Source organism: Rattus norvegicus, chromosome 16 (genome assembly GCF_021556685.1).
Source record: "Rattus norvegicus strain SHRSP/BbbUtx chromosome 16, alternate assembly SHRSP_T2T, whole genome shotgun sequence".
NCBI classification, from domain to species: Eukaryota; Metazoa; Chordata; class Mammalia; order Rodentia; family Muridae; genus Rattus; species Rattus norvegicus.
In genome coordinates, this window is record NC_141549.1 from 90,816,697 (window position 1) to 90,838,146 (window position 21,450).

At 37.2% G+C, this 21,450-nt stretch overlaps 1 protein-coding gene and 1 pseudogene across 1 annotated transcript; one reads left to right on the forward strand and one right to left on the reverse strand.

Annotated features, from left to right (window-relative positions):
- Window positions 1-1,088: 1,088 nt before the first annotated feature.
- Window positions 1,089-21,170, reverse strand: Rpl23al2 (ribosomal protein L23A like 2). The gene is made up of 4 exons (XM_087589480.1): window positions 20,825-21,170; window positions 14,491-14,710; window positions 13,014-13,136; window positions 1,089-2,316 (listed from the first exon to the last, which is right to left on the reverse strand). The coding sequence occupies exons 3-4, from the start codon at window positions 13,044-13,046 to the stop codon at window positions 1,861-1,863; spliced, it is 489 nt and encodes a 162-aa protein (XP_087445606.1). The 5' UTR covers window positions 13,047-13,136; window positions 14,491-14,710; window positions 20,825-21,170; the 3' UTR covers window positions 1,089-1,860.
- LOC108348321 (high mobility group protein B1 pseudogene) lies at window positions 16,521-17,155 on the forward strand (annotated as a pseudogene).
- Window positions 21,171-21,450: the final 280 nt, after the last annotated feature.

Below are 21,450 nucleotides of genomic sequence, written 5' to 3' on the forward strand. Positions count from 1 at the left end.
ATAGACCCATTCTCCTGAAAGAAGAAGGGTCTGAGAAGTCATTGCTACTAACTTCTGACAAACCCAAATGATTGGACACTCTTTCAGGCTGAAAATTTATATCAGAAACAATCTGTAATGTGAGAATTAGCAAATATAAGAAAAACTTGGCAAAACTTGTAGGGAGACATTTAAGTCTCAAAAACTGGCAGTCATGACCATTAGCATTTGTGCTAATTCATAAATTTTGCTTGAGTTAATATGACACAGTGAATGTCAACACACTGTGATTGGGTCGAATTTACGGTCAAAACATTTTGACCTCATTTTTTGTCTCTGATGTCATAGGCTTCACAAACCTGGATGACATTTGTATATTCTAACATTTGACTTCCTGTAAACTTGAGCACATGATAGTGCTGTCAATAAATTTTTGTGGTACATGTAACAAATTAATTCTCTTACAGAATATGTAGATCAAATACCATGTTCTTTCTTTTGGGGAGTTGAATTTCTTGAATTTCTGGACACATATAGATAAATAAAATATGAACTCATATTAATTAAAATTATTTTTCTATGATTTTCATGACACAGAAAGTGTTTTTGAAATGTTTACCCAATGTTGCCTAACTCTTATTACTAATAAGTTAGTGAGATGCAAGTAGTCAATTTAATGACAGTATCATTAAAAGGATCCCCAGAAGACAATAGAATAATTACAAAATTATTATGCCAATTTCCAGTCATGTGAACTTGATTGTTCTTTGTTTTACAGCCTTAATTTCATTTCATTTCATGCATGAATGAATGAGATCTGGTTTCTAAATAGTTTTTCTCTGGTTAGTATTGTCCAGTAGATAAATGACAGAGACTAATTTGAATATTATTGTTGAGTCAGCTCTGCAACATCCAGGTCAACATTTCAAGGGATAAATGTGTATTTGTAAAATAACTGTGAAGACATTTGACAGGTTAGACTTCTGATAAACAATTTCTCCGTTTCTTTCTTTTGTCTAAGCCTCTTGATAGAATGGTACTATTGAAGAACGCAATAGCGCATAGCCAGGGCCTGCCACAGAAAGAATAAATCAGAAATGATCACTAGTTGGGCTCAATTTCTAAGAAGTTTATTTTCTTCAAGCTGTTATAAACTGACAGGCAGAATGGCTTGCCTTTGAGCTGCCTGACAGGTCCCATTGAGACCAGTGAAATGGCAGCTAGGAAGTTAAATGGGACCCTGAGGTCAGTATGGTAACTTTTCTTTTAGTATTAAACATGTATTTTTAAGACCAGTTCACAGACCTTTGAAACTCTCTCCCACACAGGTACAAAAAACCTGGGTTCCGTCCTTGTAAGAATGATATCCATAGTTTGAGACAGGATTCCATCAGAGGATATGGGACAGCTTTGGGCACTGAGCAGAGTAGTGTGAATGAATGTCTATATCAAGTCATCCTCCTGCTGTGTGGAAAAGGAGTTACAGCAGGACTAACACACCACATTGATTTGGTAAGCAAGTAGGAAGCACAAAAGTTTCCTCCATCAATGAAAAGACAAATAATAGAAATATATAAATGTGGATAAGAGGACTAGCATGGAGGAGAGGAGCTGGCCCAAGTGGGAAGATAAAAAGTTATCAGTCAGAATCACTAGAATGCCTTATGCAAAGCTGTCAAAATTTAATTTCGGAAGAAGTGATATAATCACATTACAATATCACAAAAACTTAAATATACTTTTCTTAAAGGGGAAACTCCCTTTGAGTACTTTCATACTATAATCGTAACTATTTTTACATGAAATATTATTCCATGAAATATGCTCTTTTTATGGTGAAAAAAAAAAGTGTATATTTAGAATTAGCCACCTGGACTTGGTTTAGATGATCACAATCTTGTTGGCAACATCTAGAGCATTATAATCAAGAACCAAGTGAACATTCGCCTTTTCTCCATCAGGTCTTATCAAGGTATTGACTTTGGCTACATCAATGTCATAGAGTTTCTTCATGCCCTGTTTGACCTGCTGCTTGTTGGCCTTCACATCCACAATGAACACAAGCATGTTGTTCTCTATTTTCATCATAGCTGACTCAGTGGTCAATGGGAATCTGATGAGAGCATAGTGGTTAAGCTTGGGTACACTCTTTCTAGGATATTTTGGCTGCCTCCAGAGCTGCAGGGTCTTGGGCCACCAGAAAGTGTGTGACATATGGATCTTCTTCTTTTTGTGGCCGTGGACACCTTTTAGCAATTCCTTCTTAGCTTTCAAGGCCTTCACTTTGGCTTCGGCTTTGGGAGGGGCAGGAACTTCCTTCTTCACTTTCAGCACCATCTTGGTGAAAAACAATATGATTTTTTATTATTTCTTCATATTTGCCTTTTGTTGTGGCTTTTTATAATCTACATACTAGGAAGTCAATTTCAAATAAGGAGCAGTAGAAGGCTGAACTTCCAGAATCAGAAGGATTTGAAATGCTCTAGTGCAAATATAAAAGAATAGACTGCACATAAGACCTTATGAGAGGGAATAAAAAGAAACTAGCAAGTCAATAAATAGATGTGAGGTCAGCTTTATCTCATTTTGACAGGTGGAAACTTTTGAGAATTTCCACTGATGAACTCTGTTGTTCAGGTGATTCCCTCCTGCATTACTCAGGGTTCTGTAGAAAACAGAACTTATAGAATGTTTGTGTGTGTGTGTGTGTGTGTGTGTGTGTGTGTGTGTGTGTGTGTGTATCTTACATGTACTTCAACCTGTAAGCGATGTAATAATAATTATATATATAATATATATAACATATATATTTATATATAACATATTACTACTACTACTACTACTACTACTACTACTACTACTACTATTACTATTACTACTGGTACTACGACTATTATGGCTTACAGATTGTGTTCCATTTAGTTCAACATTGATTGTCTACCAATGTAGGGTCAAAAAAATGTAATACTATTTCAGTTCACAAGGCTGAATTTCTCAGCTGGTTTTCAATATACGCCAGAATAATGAAGAACTGGTTTTAATGTCCATAAGCACTAGTGGATATTAGCCCAAATGCTCGAATTACCCTAGATGCACAGAACACATGAAACTCAAGAAGGATGACCAAAATGCGAATGCTTCACTCCTTCTTTAAAAGGGGAACAAGAATACCCTTGGCAGGGAAGAGAGAGGCAAAGATTAAAACAGAGACTGAAGGAACACCCATTCAGAGCCTGCCCCACATGTGACCCATACATATACAGCCACCAACTAGATAAGATGGATGAAGCAAAGAAGTGCAGGCCGACAGGAATCGGATGTAGATCTCTCCTGAGAGACACAGCCAGAATACAGCAAATACAGAGGCGAATGCCAGCAGCAAACCACTGAACTGAGAATAGGACCCCCTTTGAAGGAATCAGAGAAAGAACTGGAAGAGCTTGAAGGGGCTCGAGACCCCATATGAACAACAATGCCAAGCAACCAGAGCTTCCAGGGATTGGGCCACTACCTAAAGACTATACATGGACTGACCCTGGGCTCCAACCTCATAGGTAGCCTAGTAAGGGTACCAGTGGAAGGGGAAGCCCTCGGTCCTGCCAAGACTGAACCCCCAGTGAATGTGATTGTTGGGGGGAGGGCGGTAATGGGGGGAGGATGGGGAGGGGAACACCCATAGAGAAGGGGAGCAGGAGGGGTTAGGGGGATGTTGGCCTGGAAACTGGAAAGGGAATAACAATCAAAATGTAAATAAGGAATACTCAAGTTAATAAAGATTAAAAAAAAAGATGGGATTGAATCATAATTTTCCAATAAAAATTAATGTTTTTTTCCTAAAAAAAATTCCTGCATAACACATAGAAACCATCATTCATCATAGTCAAGTAGGCAGGTCAGTTCAATATATGAAAATCCATGAATGTAATCCACTATATAAACAAACTGAAAGAAAAAAAATCACATGATAATCTCCTTAGATGCAGAAAGAGCATTTGACAAAAACTAACACCTCTTACTGTTAAAAGTTTTAAAGAGATCAGTAATTCAAGACCCATAACTATGCATAATTAAAGCAATTTATTACAAACCAACAGCCAATATAAAAACAAATGGATTACTTGAAGCAATCCCACCTAAATTGGGGACAAGACAAGAATGCCTCCTATCCCCATATCTATTCTGAACAGTACTCAAAGTGCTAGGCAGAACAATAACACAACAAAAAGAGATTGAGTGTAAATTGGCAAAGAAGAAATAAAGGTATTTGCAGATGATATGATTGTATACATAAGTGATCCCAAAAAATTCTACCAGAGAACTTCTCCACTTGATAAACAACTTCAGCAAAGTGGATGAATATAAAATTAACTCAAATAAATCTCTTGCCTCCCTTTATATAAATGATAAACAGGCTGAGAAAGAAATTATGGAAACAACTCCTTTCACAATAGCCACAAATAATATAAAATTTATTGGGGTAACTCTAGCCAAACAAGTGAAACATCTTTATGACAATCACTTCAAATCTTTCCGAAAGAAATAGAAGATCTCAGAAAATCCATGCTCATGGATTGGCAGAAATAACATAGGAAAAATGGCCATCCTATTAAAGGCAATCAGCAGATTCAATGCAATCCCCATAAAAATCACAACACAATTCTTCAAAGACATGGGAAGAGTGATTGTCAAATTCATCTGGAAAGGCAAAAAGCCTATAACAGTGGAAAAAATTCTTAACAGTACAAGAATGGCTGAGAGAATCACCATCCTAGACATCAAACTTCACTACAGAGCAATAGTGATTAAAAACTGCATGGTATTAGTAAAGAGACAGACAGGTTGATCAATGGACTAGAATTGAAAACCCAGAAATAAAATCACACACTACACACAACTGATTTTGACAAAGAAGCCAAAAATATAAAATGGAAAAAAAAAACATCTTCAATAAATTGTACTGGTCTAACTAGATGTCTGTATTTAGAAAAATGAAAATAAACCCATATTTGTCACCTTGCACAAAGCTCAAGTCCAAGTGGATCAAGGACCGCCACATAAAACCAGATATACTTAATCTAATAGAAGAGATAGTGGACAAGAGCCTTGAACTCATTGACACAGGGGAGATTTCTTAAACAGAACTCTAATGGTTACTGTACTTAGATCAAGAATTGATAAATGGGACCTCATGAAACCTGAAAGTTTCTGTAAGGTAAAGAACATAGTTAAAAAGACGAATCAGCATTCTACATATTGGGAAAAAAGTCTTTACTAACCCACTTCCAATAGAGGGCTAATATCCAAAATATACAAAGAACTCGGGAAGCTAACCACCAAAAGACCAAACAACTCAATCGAAAAATGAGATATAGAACTAAACAGAATTTGCAATAGGGATCTTGAATGGCTAAGAAGCACCTTAGGAAATGTTCAAAGTCCTTAGTGATGAGAGAAATGCAAATCAAAACAATACTCAGATTCCGCCTTACACCAGTCAGAATGGCTAAGATCAAAAAGTGAGTTGACAACACATGTTAGTGAGGATGTGGAGAAAGAGAAACACTCCTCTGCTGCTGATGGGATTGCAAACTGGTACAACTACTCATGAAATTAATCTGCAGGTTCCTTAGGAAATTGGAAATATATCTACCTGAAGACCCAGCAATACCAAATCTTGGTAATATACCCCAAAGGTGGCCCACCATGTCGCAGGGGCACATGTTCTATAATGCTCATAACGACCTTATTTGTGATAAGGTCACAAATGCTGGAAACAACCCAGATGTCCCACAACAGAAAAATGGATACAGAAAATGTGGTTCATTTACACAATAGAGTACTACTCAGCTATTAAGAACAAGGCTATCCGCTGAGTGCCTGCAGAAAGAAACAGGAAAGAGCATATGTCAGCAGCTTGACAGCACACCTAAAAGCTCTAGAACAAAAAGAAGCAAATACACCCAGGAGGAGTAGAAGGCAGGAAATAATCAAACTCAGAGCTGAAATCAACCAAGTAGAAACAAAAAGGACCATAGAAAGAATCAACAGAACCAAAAGTTGGTTCTTTGAGAAAATCAACAAGATAGATAAACCCTTAGCCAGACTAACGAGAGGACACAGAGAGTGCGTCCAAATTAACAAAATCAGAAATGAAAAGGGAGACATAACTACAGATTCAGAGGAAATTCAAAAAATCATCAGATCTTACTATAACAACCTATATTCAACAAAACTTGAAAATCTTCAGGAAATGGACAATTTCCTAGAAAGATACCAGGTATCGAAGTTAAATCAGGAACAGATAAACCAGTTAAACAACCCCATAACTCCTAAGGAAATAGAAGCAGTCATTAAAGGTCTCCCAACCAAAAAGAGCCCAGGTCCAGACGGGTTTAGTGCAGAATTCTATCAAACCTTCATAGAAGACCTTATACCAATATTATCCAAACTATTCCACAAAATTGAAACAGATGGAGCCCTACCGAATTCCTTCTATGAAGCCACAATTACTCTTATACCTAAACCACACAAAGACCCAACAAAGAAAGAGAACTTCAGACCAATTTCCCTTATGAATATCGACGCAAAAATACTCAATAAAATTCTGGCAAACCGAATTCAAGAGCACATCAAAACAATCATCCACCATGATCAAGTAGGCTTCATCCCAGGCATGCAGGGATGGTTTAATATAAGGAAAACCATCAACGTGATCCATCATATAAACAAACTGAAAGAACAGAACCACATGATCATTTCATTAGATGCTGAGAAAGCATTTGACAAAATTCAACACCCCTTCATGATAAAAGTCCTGGAAAGAATAGGTATTCAAGGCCCATACCTAAACATAGTAAAAGCCATATACAGCAAACCAGTTGCTAACATTAAACTAAATGGAGAGAAACTTGAAGCAATCCCACTAAAATCAGGGACTAGACAAGGCTGCCCACTCTCTCCCTACTTATTCAATATAGTTCTTGAAGTTCTAGCCAGAGCAATCAGACAACAAAAGGAGATCAAGGGGATACAGATCGGAAAAGAAGAGGTCAAAATATCACTATTTGCAGACGACATGATAGTATATTTAAGTGATCCCAAAAGTTCCACCAGAGAACTACTAAAGCTGATAAACAACTTCAGCAAAGTGGCTGGGTATAAAATTAACTCAAATAAATCAGTTGCCTTCCTCTATACAAAAGAGAAACAAGCCGAGAAAGAAATTAGGGAAACGACACCCTTCATAATAGACCCAAATAATATAAAGTACCTCGGTGTGACTTTAACCAAGCAAGTAAAAGATCTGTACAATAAGAACTTCAAGACACTGAGGAAAGAAATTGAAGAAGACCTCAGGAGATGGAAAGATCTCCCATGCTCATGGATTGGCAGGATTAATATAGTAAAAATGGCCATTTTACCAAAAGCAATCTACAGATTCAATGCAATCCCCATCAAAATACCAATCCAATTCTTCAAAGAGTTAGACAGAACAATTTGCAAATTCATCTGGAATAACAAAAAACCCAGGATAGCTAAAGCTATCCTCAACAATAAGAGGACTTCAGGGGGAATCACTATCCCTGAACTCAAGCAGTATTACAGAGCAATAGTGAGAAAAACTGCATGGTATTGGTACAGAGACAGACAGATAGACCAATGGAATAGAATTGAAGACCCAGAAATGAACCCACACACCTATGGTACTTGATTTTTGACAAAGGAGCCAAAACCATCCAATGGAAAAAAGATAGCATTTTCAGCAAATGGTGCTGGTTCAACTGGAGGGCAACATGTAGAAGAATGCAGATCGATCCATGCTTATCACCCTGTACAAAGCTTAAGTCCAAGTGGATCAAGGACCTCCACATCAAACCAGACACAATCAAACTAATAGAAGAAAAACTAGGGAAGCATCTGGAACACATGGGCACTGGAAAAAATTTCCTGAACAAAACACCAATGGCTTATGCTCTAAGATCAAGAATCGACAAATGGGATCTCATAAAACTGCAAAGCTTCTGTAAGGCAAAGGACACTGTGGTTAGGACAAAACGACAACCAACAGATTGGGAAAAGATCTTTACCAATCCTATAACAGATAGAGGCCTTATATCCAAAATATACAAAGAACTCAAGAAGTTAGACCGCAGGGAAACAAATAACCCTATTAAAAAATGGGGTTCAGAGCTGAACAAAGAATTCACAGCTGAGGAATGCCGAATGGCTGAGAAACACCTAAAGAAATGTTCAACATCTTTAGTCATAAGGGAAATGCAAATCAAAACAACCCTGAGATTTCACCTCACACCAGTGAGAATGGCTAAGATCAAAAACTCAGGTGACAGCAGATGCTGGCGAGGATGTGGAGAAAGAGGAACACTCCTCCATTGTTGGTGGGATTGCAGACTGGTAAAACCATTCTGGAAATCAGTCTGGAGTTTCCTCAGAAAATTGGACATTGAACTGCCTGAGGATCCAGCCATACCTCTCTTGGGCATATACCCAAAAGATGCCTCAACATATAAAAGAGACACGTGCTCCACTATGTTCATCGCAGCCTTATTTATAATAGCCAGAAACTGGAAAGAACCCAGATGCCCTTCAACAGAGGAATGGATACAGAAAATGTGGTACATCTACACAATGGAATATTACTCAGCTATCAAAAACAACGAGTTTATGAAATTCGTAGGCAAATGGTTGGAACTGGAAAATATCATCCTGAGTGAGCTAACCCACTCACAGAAAGACATACATGGTATGCACTCATTGATAAGTGGCTATTAGCCCAAATGCTTGAATTACCCTAGATCCCTAGAACAAAGGAAACTCAAGACGGATGATCAAAATGTGAATGCTTCACTCCTTCTTTAAATGAGGAAAAAGAATACCCTTGGCAGGGAAGGGAGAGGCAAAGATTAAAACAGAGACTGAAGGAACACCCATTCAGAGCCTGCCCCACAGGTGGCCCATACATATACAGCCACCCAATTAGACAAGATGGATGAAGCAAAGAAGTGCAGACTGACAGGAGCCGGATGTAGATCGCTCCTGAGAGACACAGCCAGAATACAGCAAATACAGAGGCGAATGCCAGCAGCAAACCACTGAACTGAGAATAGGTCCCCTGTTGAAGGAATCAGAGAAAGAACTGGAAGAGCTTGAAGGTGCTCGAGACCCCAAAAGTACAACAATGTCAAGCAACCAGAGCTTCCAGGGACTAAGCCACTACCTAAAGACTATACATGGACTGATCCTGGACTCTGACCCCATAGGTAGCAATGAATATCCTAGTAAGAGCACCAGTGGAAGGGGAAGCCCTGGGTCCTGCTAAGACTGAACCCCCAGTGAACTAGACTATGCGGGGAGGGTGGCAATGGGGGGAGGTTTGGGAGGGGAACACCCCCAAGGAAGGGGAGGGGAGAGGGTGATGTCTGTCCGGAAACCTGAAAGGGAATAACACTTGAAATGTATATAATAAATACTCAAGATAATAAAAAAAATAAAATAAAATAAAAAAGAAAAAGAAAAAAAAAAAAAGAACAAGGCTATCCTGAGTTTTGCAGGCAAATGGATGTAACTAGAAAATATCATCCTGAATGAGGTATCTCAGACCCCAAAGCATATGCCCAATTGATTCTCACTAATAAGTGGCTGTTATCCAACACAAGAAAGAAAGAAAGAAAGAAAGAAAGAAAGAAAGAAAGTAAGTAAGTTAGTTCAGAATACCCAAGATATAGTCCACAGAACTCATAAAGTTAAAAAGCTGAAGTCCCAATGAGGACACCTCAGTCCCACTTGGGAGGGAGAAGAAAGTAATCATAAAGGGGGAGAGAAGGAGGTACATGGGAGGGAAAGGCAATAGGAATGGGGGAATAAAGGGAAATAAGAGCTGGTGTTAGATGGATGAGAAGGACTGAAGCCCTGAAGGCCAGCAGAAAGAATGGAAACAAGCAACCTCAGGAGGTAGAAGTTTGGGGTAGGGGTGGGGGTGCTCCAGCAGGCAGTAGAGACCTGGCAGGTGAGAGATGCTGAGGACTCAAAGGGAGGGACCTTAGGTGAAATGCCCTACAGTCGGGAGAGGAAACTTGTAAAGCCAACTTGCAGGAGAAAGACAGGGCCTCAAGTGAGGGATGGGGTTGCCATCACACAGTCAAAACACTGACCCATAATGTTCCTGTCTGAAAGAACTCCAGAGATGGAAAAGGAGAGGAGCTCAAGAAAAAGAAGGTCCAACAACAGGCCCAAAGTTGGATCCTGCTCAAGGGGAGGCCCAGAGGCTTGACACGACCTATCATGACTGCCCTCTAAAAGACCCAACAAGCAGCCGAAAGAGTCAGATGCAGATATTTGCACCCATCCAATGGACAGAAGCTGCTGACCCCTGTGGTTGAATTCGGAAGAGCTGGGAAAAAGCTGAGGATTAGGACAACCCTGTACAAGTACCAGCAGTCACAATTAACCTGGACCCCTGAGATATCTCAAACACTGGATCACCAACCAGGCAGCATAGACGAGCTGATATGAGGCCCCCAACACACATACTACTGAGGGCTGCCTGGTCTGGATTCAGTCAGAGAAGTTGCACCTCACCCTCAAGAGACTGGAGGCCCCACAGAGTTTAGAAGTCAGGTGCTGTGGTAGGTAGGGATGTGGAGATATGGGTGGGGAGGACGTATAGGATATGGAATAGGACCAGGAGGGGAATAAATCTACAGTATTAAAAAATAGATTAAAACAAAAAAGAAGAGGATGAGAATATATGGATCAGTGGTAATAAAATCCTGGCACTTATGGGTTCTATGTTTGGGCCTGAGCTTTGCAAAGCCTAAAAAGTGCACGTAATGCTAAAGCTATGTTCAACATGTTTTGATCTCTGAGCATAAAGTATTGCTATAGGATACTGTGAAGACATTGGGTCTCACTTAGATTCTGTTTTTAACTTGCGTTGTTATTTTTTTCCAGATTTTACAAAATGTTATATCTATTTAATCGCCTTCCTTATTTATCGAAATTTCTTCACAAATTAATTCTTTGAATATGAAGTATAGTCAACTATAGAACGTAAAAAACAAGTAGAAAGAAACGGTTTTGACAGAGAGAATATTTTGCCTTAGGTCTTTATGTTGAGTGCTAATAAACCCACTATGAAAAGCATCAGTTTAACAACTATGCTCTTTATTTTATTCTGTTGATGAAAGTGTTTTAAATGCTATTCTAGACTCATCATGCTTACTGGTAAATTATCCGTGCTCCTCACCCATCTCTCATTGCCGCACTGTAAACTTTTATCATAAGTTCCTTCCTTTCGCTTCCCACTTGGCTCATCCATCGCTCTCTGGTTTCTTGTGTAACATTAACCGTGTGAAACAGTTTTAACAGGTATGTTTTTTATTAAATGGCGTGTACCATGAATTATTTACTTGGATTATATCACTAAAATAGTAGTCCTTTTAAGCGTGTATGTTGAATATTCACAGTGAACTTTTGGAGCGCGTTCTAGTGTGGCTGGTTTAACTCCCTTGCTTCAAGGTATATGTGGAAAGCTCATCAATCTGCCTCATTTCTGATCTGTTATCCCAAAGTTCCAAACATGAATCTAAAAAACTGCATTGTATTTATTATTTAAGTAATATTGCTTATCAGTTATTTCATCTAATTAAAAATTAACTAAGCTATACATTTTTCTGAACATTCCTTTAAAAATACTATTTAGTTTAATGTTTATTCACTGGGAAGTCAGTTTATAAAAACACCAGCTAGAAATGAAATAAACTGAAAGAACCATTTCCAACTACATTATTTCATTAGTTGATAATTTAATATATTATGTAAATTACATGAATTTCCATTTTACTATTAAGTTTGGTGAAGACCACTTTCTACTTAGGAGTTGCAAAGCCATTTCATTTTAGAAAACTTAATGATATTCAAATCTGACTTAAACAGAACCATAGGTGACTAATGGCTTGATGTTAAATTATTAGAAAATACTTCTGTACCAATTATTCTGGAAAAAAAAAGACTATTCTAAAAAATATTGCCAAGGCATTCAGTTTGGTGGCAAAATAATAATTCAAAACAAGCTGAAGAATTGGGATTAGAAGCTGTATGCTTTGTACAAACAATCTTTGAGATATCATATATATATGTATATATATATATGTATGTATATATGTATATTCAGGAGAGAAAAAAGACATTCTACCACACCAGTACTATTTTTTCAGCGTTTGCTACATGGAGAACACAAGAGAGGCAGGGCTGGAATCCTTGCCTAAGGCCCTTCCTGAAACGATTTATTCATTATCTCCCTACAAGTGGTGAATGACCCGAAAATAATCTGATCAAGGTCTAGATTTGTTTCAGAAAGGCTTGAAATCTGGAGGTGTAATGCTGAAGCTCTTCCACTGGGGAAATTCTTTCCCTAGAGAAAATTAAACAGCTCAGAATGTCAAACTTTGATCTAAACTGCACACAACATTTAGAAATAGTATCAAGACAGTAATTTCCTTATGTTTCCATCTGCAGGTGTGAGCCTCAATAGCAAACACAAAAAGCCCAAAACATCGAATTGTTGCAGAAACTATTCTCAAGGGTACATTTTAGTAATTATCTCATATTATCCATGGAACATATTGGAAGCATAGCTAGGGGTAAGGCAGAATCGAAAGACTTAGTTCGAATATTTTATGTGTGGTTTTGTTGTGTGGTTTTAATAGCTATGTATAAATTATTTCTAATTACAGAGACAGGACTAGTGCCACACTCTCTGAAATCCATTTCTAGCTCAGACAGACAAAGTATCTCAGTGCTCCCTAGATGCATATTTCTTCTGAGTAATTTTATCGCGGTGATGCAGATGTCGCTCTGAGGCTTCTGAGGAAGGTGTCACATACTCAAAAACCTACCCCTTCTCTTGTAGGTAGTAGAAAGGAAAACAACTCAGCCTGGGTATAGAAAATCTTTAAAGCGAAAACTATGAAACCTGTTCTCAGGTGCATCAGTGTTTTCTCCTTTACTCCTCTTACCTCGGCATGTTCAAATACATCTGCTCCTCGCATAACCACTATTCACTAGTGGAAACTTCACAAGGTGGATCTCCGTCAGCACAGTGCTCAAGTATCTGGAGTGTCTTTTTGTATATTTTACTGCTAAGAAAGAGCACAAAGGAAAGTGACAACCTCTGAAAGCTGGTAGTGCATCACCTAATAACGTGCTACTCTCTGAATTTGAAAGTCAAAAGCTTCTTTGATTTGCACTAAAAGGTGTCTCCTTAAATGATATGATATTTGCTCCTTACAAAGCAGTTGAGGATAGGGAGAGTTGCTGCCCACCTATCACATGTATTGGTAATTTGCAGGGAGGAAAGAAAGCAATAAACACAGAAACACCAAGGGAAGAACTGCAGATTGATACAGTGTCTATTACTTACTAAACAGTAAAGAAAATAAAATTGGTTCAAAACATATATTGCCTCATACTCAATAAATGAAGAACATAGGTAGGAATGAAGCCAGGAGGACCTCGGCTCACTGTTTAGCAAACTAAACTCTTGGAATAGAAAGGTTGACAGAGCCATATCTGCTGTGGACTCAGGACCTGGATCAGATATTGTTAGATGAAGCTGTAGGTAAAAATAAGATCTTACTTGTTGCCTAATATTTTTGTCACTGAGAGCTGCTGAAGGCCAGACTCAGGGCCTGGGCCCTGGTCATGTGACACTTTCACACAAGACAAAAATGTACTTATTTAGTGCTGGTGAAGCAGCTTCTCTATAGTGGGCTTCAGTGGAATTTTATCCATGATAAATTAAGGTCATTGTTTCTTATTGTATCAGGTTGACTCACTCCAATGGCCAGAGAGAGAAAGTGTTAGTGAAAAGTGAGGGATCCCCTCTCCATTCTAGATAATTCTGGTAGCAAGGGCAAATCTACACACATATAAAAATGAGACTAACTCATGTCTCAGTAAGTGAGCACACCAATCATTGTCTTTGTCACGAAAGAGAGGAAAGAATAAGACTGGGTGCTAAGGAGGCAAAGAATCCAGTTTAAGTCTAATATGAAGAGAATGAAAATCTCTAGAAGATTTGGCCTTCTCATCAGTAGACTATGATAACTACCTTGTATATTTATATAGGGACTTGAATAAATATTATTTATTTATTCAATTTATTTATTTATTATTTATTTATTCAATTATTATTAAATAATAATAGTATTAAATAATAATAATAAAATTATTATTATTAGTAGTAATAATAGTATTAAATACAGTATTCCAGTAGGGGATTTCTAATATGTGTTTTGTTAGTCACAGTTTCATATACATGATAATCTGTTATTACCTGAATAAAATGAATCTTGATAAAATTAAATACAGTTGAATATCTTTGTATAAAGCCACCAATGCTTTTGCTTTTGCCATTTGAATTGGATCTGCCTTGTGATCAGGTTAAGTATTGTTTCCTTTCTGTTTCTGAAAATCATAAGACAGTCCACTTACCAGATATATGTTCTGAAAAAATACCACACATAAAGTCCTTTGAGTTCTCTGTGAGATCATCTAGATCATCTCTGGGTTCCATGACAAATCAACATGACGAAGGGTAAATAACTGTCCCCAGGAAAAGATTCTTTTGCATTCACATGGTCAACTTGAGGGTGGCCAAGACAATTATTATTACTGTTGTTCTTCTCCTATGTCATCTCATCTAAGATTAGCTCTAAAATAAACAGAGTATTATACTCAGCATGCTGCTAAAAAAAGTTAGGCACTAAACGAGGTAAATTATATCTTCTTTACTGTACTTTTAACATTTAGCAATAACTATCAAATATACTGAATATCAACAATAATTGAAAGCATATCCTGGGAATCGTAAATTATGATTATTAAATTAATTGTTCCTATATTATTCTTTTAAATAAGCAATTCGACATCTTTTTAATTCTATTTTGTTGAGATCACACTGTTTCTTACTCTAAGTTAACCTATATAAGCACTGCTTAAAAAGCTGGTCTTTCCCCTGTGGATTCTCTATTTAATGATCAGAAATTGACTCCTTTGGTAGAACAAACACAGAAGAAATATAACTGTACTGTGATGGTCACTAAACAAGACCATCTAGTCAACAACCCATGAGTCACACATAGAAAAAAATCACTTACAGCCAAGATTTTTTCCTTCACATAGAACAAGCACTATAATCAAGGCCAGTATTTCCAAAGCTGACATGTTCATTTCTGGATGTGCTTATCATTAATTTACAGAGATTATCGTCTAAAGGGCAGATTAATGTAGCTTTGAAACACAAATTGATGACACTAAATCAAGTTATCAAAAGCATAATCTAAAATCAGATACACAGAATACAAGAATAAGACATCTCAGCAATCATTGTGATGATTTGCAATGGAATGTCATTAAAGATAGATCTAAAACTCATGTCAGCGGGTTCTACCAAGGGATCAGTGAAGCATAGTCCTTTTGTGTCCCATTGCAATAGTGAGAGGACACAAGCAAGGTGAGAGGTGAAAGGTCAAGTTATGAGTAATTTATGATAGGGCAAAAACAGTTTTGGGAATCTAATTTCCTATTTCGATGGAATAATATCACTTGTACAATATTTTAAATGCAGTTGATCTTAGTTCAACTTATCTCAGTACAGAATCTGCTCTTTTATAAACATGAATATGAATCAGTACAGTAGATGAATGGGTATGTGACATATTTGCTTATTATCTATGAGCAAGATTTCTTGCTCATAGAAACAGAACATATAGTTTCAAACTATGGAGAATTTCCATATCAGTGGCCTTCAGGGTATGTAAAGTTAATTAATCTTTAATTCACTCAAAGTGATGAACATCTTTCTATATTTAGGATCATAAGAACAGAATACTGCACATTTAGTTTAAATACACAATAATAGTAACTTGCTCACTCAATGCAGATTAAGTCTCACTGGAACAAATAAAAAATAAAGCAACATGATTCTTAGAATCTCTAGTGAACAATAGTCTACTTAAAAATGTATAGATATATGGTTCTCTACCAGTTTATATATTGAAACGCATTCACAGAGACCTGTTTTAAACCCTTAGAGAGTTCTGAAAAGAATTTACTACTGTAAGTACTTACTGAATATCTAATGTCAAGAACTATGGAAATTTTCTCGTAAAAAATGTGTATCTCACTTCATTTATGAGGATTAGAATCTTAGCACACGCACACATACATACAAATGTATTTCTCACATGGATTGAGACATAACTATTTCAACTCTGTTTGATACTGGGCTGTGATGCATCAATTTTTGCAAGGCATAATGTCTCCACTTGTACCTTATTAGTAATGCCTTATTAGTAAGCATGATAATAAAAAGATCATCTTCCTCCTTTGTCAGAGTGTTTTCTGGAATTAAATTGTAGAACTGCTAAGGGGGACATTTCTTAAGACTCTATTTGTGGGGCAAGTGAGAGCCGGACGGGCACTGGGCAAATCTGTGCCTTGCGGAGGAAAATCAACTAAACATGGGCAAAGGAGATCCTAAAACGCTAAAAATGTCCTCAAATGCATTCTCTGTGCAAGCCTGCCTAGAGGAGCACAAGAAAAAGCATCCAGATGCTTCTGTCAACTTCTCCGAGTTCTCCAAGAAGTGCTCAGAGAGGTGGAAAACCATGTCTGCTAAGGAAAGGGGGAAATTTAAAGATATGGCAAAGGCTGACAAGGCTAGTTATGAAAGAGAAATGAAAACCTACATCCCCCCAAAGGGGAGACCAAAAGGAAGTTCAAGGATCCCAATGCACCCAAGAGGCCTCCTTCAGTCTTCTTCTTGTTCTGTTCTTAGTAGTGCCCAAAAATCAAAGGCGAGCATCCTGGTTTTTCCATTGGTGATGCTGCAAGGAAACTAGGAGAGATGTGGAACAATACTGTCACAGATGACAAGAAACCCTATGAGAAGAAGACCGCTAAGCTGAAGAAATATGGGAGGGATATTGATACCTACAGAGCTAAAGGAAAACCTGATGCAGTGAAAAAGAGGGTGGTCAAGGCTGAAAAGAGCAAGGAAAAGAAGGAAGAGGAAAATGATGAGGAGGATGAAGAGGATGAGGAAAAGGAAGAAGACTAGGAAGGTGAAGATCATGATGAAGATGATGATGAATGAGTTGGTTCTAGTGAAGTTTTTTCCTTGTCTATAAAGCATTTAAATCCTCTGTACACAACTCACTCCTTTCAAAGAAAAAATTGAAAAGTAAGACTATGTAAGATTTGTTTTTAGAGTTTACAGTGCTTTTGTTGTTGTTGTCTTGGTTTTTTTGTTTGTTTTGTTTTGTTTTTGTATAGTTAACACACTACTGAATGTGTCTTTAGATAGTTCTGTCCTGGTGGTATTTTCAATAGCCACTAACTTTGCCTGGTACAGTCTGGGATTGTAAATTGGTATGGAAATTTAAAGCAGGTTCTTGTTGGTGCACAGCACAAATTAGTTATATACGGGGACAGTAGTTTGTTTTTTGTTTTTTGGGTTTTTTTCTTTTTGTTTTTTTTTTCCTTTGGTTTTATCTTTGTTTTTTTTGTTTTTGTTTTTGTTTTTGTTTTGTTTTGTTTTTGGTTGTTGCTCTTTCACCTTCAGTTGTCGCTTACTAAGCTTATACGAAGATAATTCTTCTGTTAACTGAATATCGCCCTATAATTCAAAAAAAAAGTGGCTGTTTTGTTGGCATTCTGAATGCTTGTAAGTAAATATAATTTTTTTATTAAAAAAGTACTTTTTTTGCTAGAAAGAAAGTGAATAGTGAATGAAATTGGCCCTAACTTTCAAAGTGAAGATACTCACTCTTCGAATCAGAGGACATGAGCTGTACACTAAAAGTACATGCTCAGAGAGTACCCAAACCCAATTCTTATTGTATAACGAAAGGGATGACCGAAAAGAATTACCAGATGTGTGGCCCTTCAGCATATTAATGGCAGATGTAGAAAGACAGTCAATGTTTCTGGCCTCACATACTACTCTTATCTTTCATTAACATTTCAATCATGACTTATAGGTGGACCATAGAAATACACAAGATGTATATTCTACATTTGGTGAAGTAGAGTCTCTATTACACAATCCATTTCTTCACTGATATTTGGGATTTAGGTGACTTTTATGTGCCTACACTAAAGTACCTCCCAGTTTGCTCCATATAAAGGAAGCTCAGAGGTGGTGTTGTATAATTTTTACAGCTGTAGTGGAAGCAGCCTAATCAAAGAGATCAGTGTTTTACTATGCTCATTAGAGGCAACATTCAGTTGAACCATTATACCTTATAACTGCTCCTACTAGAAATAATTGTGGAGTGAATGCAGAGAAGCAATTTCCATTAAAAATAAGTATCATAAGTTCTGAATCATCTGTAAATAGATTGTAAGATATGATTAACTGAGCAAAACTTTTTCTATATTACTCTGAAACAAGAACTAAGTAACTCATTTTTGTGCATACATGCATGCACATATGTGTGTGTATATGTGTGTATAAGTGTGGACATGCATGTGTGTGAATGGGCATGCATATGTATGAATATGTGTATCTACCTTCATATAAAATCCTATCATAAAAATTTTATTCTGAATTTAAAGCATTAGCCTAAGATCAAATAGATAAGTAATGTCAATTTAACAGAATCTAGAATCATGAGGAAAATAGACCTCTGGGCATGCTTCTTGGGGAATTATCTTGATTCCATTAATTAAAATAGGAAAACCACTCCCTGTTCTGGGACCCGGAACTGTATACAATGAAGAGAGTAGTCTGGCTGCTAGCATGACTTTAGTCAACTACAGATGTGATGTGGCTAGCTGCTTTCAGCTCCTGCTGCCTTGATTTCCCTGAAGTGGTGGATTATATTGTTGAACTGAGTTAGAATACTCCCCTTCTTAAGTTACTTTGTTAGGATATTTTATCACAACATAGGGAAACAAACTTAAACAAGATAAAATGTAAATGCATGTTTCGTTGTGCATAAGGTTTTGCATTTTTAAATTTAAGAACAGTAAAGCTGCCTTAAAACTTTAATGTTTCAGTGTCAGCTTTCTAAGTTAGAGTCGGTGCACTTATGAACATGTGACATAGGGTAGAAAGGAAAATACCAGCCACTGAGATAAGATTTAAATTTCAGAAGCCTTAAGGTTAATTGTTCCGGTATAAGTGTGCTTCCAAAACTATATTTACTTACTCCACCTCCCTGATTCTCCAAATCCTTGTATTATTTGCTCTATTTATACACTTTAAAGTCTGCTGTCAACTTTCAGAAGGTTTAGTTTATGTATTTATTCTCAAACTCAACCTACTACATAGTCTTTCACAAACAAGTAGTTGCGCTGTGAGCGTAATGTACAGAATGAAGTTAGGTTTCTTCTGACGCAACTTCTCCAAGTGTTGCATTCTTCTAATGGAGATGCTTCTCTGCTGATGTGTTACAGATTCCATTCAGACTAGGGCAGGCTTTACCATCCTGACATTTGCCCCAGTGATGGGACAGTCAAGAGCAATAGAGTAACATGTTGAAACAACTTTCAAATCTCATTGGTCTAACAGTCAGAAACTTCCACTAATACTGATTCCCGTCAAGAAATCCAGCAGTGCAGTAACTCTGAAGACAGAGGCAACAAAATAATTGAGATGCATAGAATGTCACTTTAAGTATTAGATAACTCAGTGGGAGAACTGCTGGAGGCACAGAGCTGAGCTGCAAGAGCTTCATGCTGGGTTGCAGGATTGAGCTGAGCCTCAAGGTTTCATTGAACTGTTGAGACAAGGTGCAAGAGTGAGTCTAGGAAAAACAAGTAAGACTCCACTAGAGCAAAGGACAGTCTGAAAAAACACTGTTTTATACAATATATTATTTTAGAACATTGTATCACCTGGCCTTAAAACCAGGCATCTAAAGTAATGTGGATGAAGCCACATTATCAGTGGGGGCCACTCTCATTACAGTGTTAGGTGGTCTGCTTTTCATGAGGTTCAAATAAATGGTGTAAATGAGGACATTCAGGTGAAGTAATTAGGTGATGAAGTTTCATCCTTCCTCAATCTGATAAACTAAGTAAGCTCTGTTTTTTTTTCCCTAAGATTTTAATGTGTCTTTGTACTTACATGTTCACAATCTAAGTTCCACATTTATACAGTATAACCTTAACCTCTAGGAGTCAGTTATTTTATGGACTCTGGTAGTGGTGTCCATGTGCACACCAAGGTACAGACCCCTCATCCTCTGTCATTACACTCAAGAGGAACAGAAAGAAGTTTGTAAAACACACTCCACCACACTGTCTGAAAAAAACACTATTTTAAATGATACACTCTTTCGGAACATTGTATCATCTGGCCTCAAAGCTAGGCATCTAAAGCAAATGTTAAGAAAACCAAGGGGCTGGAGAGATGGCTCAGCTGTTAAAGGCTAGGCTCACAACCAAAAATATAAGAAAACCAAAGGATGTTAACTGTTTTGTCATTTGACATTATTATTCAATGTCATAGTCTAATATTTCAATATTATGACTGACTACTAGAGTACTAATCTGCCACCTTTCTCTGCAAAAGTTGATAAAAAATAAATTTAGGGGGAAAGAAAAACCCATTATAAAATGATAGTCTGGACAGAAATATTTTAGTCAAATCAAACCAGAAATGCAAGAATGTCAGGATGTTGAACTTCTATGAGCATAGATAACATGAGGCCAGAGAAGGACATGTAGCTATACATCTTCTAGGGGGCTTCTTTTAGAGGCTTCAGCTCTAAAGCTACTTACTAAAATTTCCTGGGCTGTGCCTGCATTTACTCACCTTCCAGTATCCATCATCTTGGTTGATTAACATCTCATTCATTATTTCACTCGTTCAACTATGTCTTCTCTTGCTTTGGTCAAGAAGCATTCATGTCTTACAGATATTATCAAATTCATATGTTGATTCTCTTCCCTTATTAAAGTAAATTCCATATAGTTAATTATAAGAAATTTATTTAAAATTGAGAAAGTATACTTCACTCTGAGGAGAGTCTTTTGAGCAGCTTCTTGGCTTTCTTGGCATATAAACAAAAGCCAAACCAATGACCTTCTACAGCCTTTGAAGTCAATCACCTTCCACTCTTCCTCTGGAACCAAATGTTTACCTACTTCCTGTTTGTACTATTCTACAAACCCAGAGTTAAGACTTACTCAGTGTTTTGGCTTACCTAATACATTGATTTACAAAACCACCTTCTCAAAGATAACTCATTACCTCATTGATTGGCATGCTTTACTCATTGATGACCTACTTATCTGAATGGTATGTGAATTTTATCACTTACTCCATTCTGTAGGACCTATTCATTACCTTTATTTTTCTATCATACTTACACAATCACACACATTCATATATCCATCAGCACAAACACACACACACACACACACACACACACACACACA

Excerpts from the sequence above, each read along its gene's own strand:
- Rpl23al2 (XM_087589480.1), bottom strand. The coding sequence starts at position 13,046 with ATGCGAGGAGCAGATGTATTTGAACATGCCGAG. Across the intron at positions 2,317-13,013 it reads ATGTATTTGAACATGCCGAG|ATGGTGCTGAAAGTGAAGAA; the intron begins GTAAGAGGAGTA and ends TTTTTCACCAAG.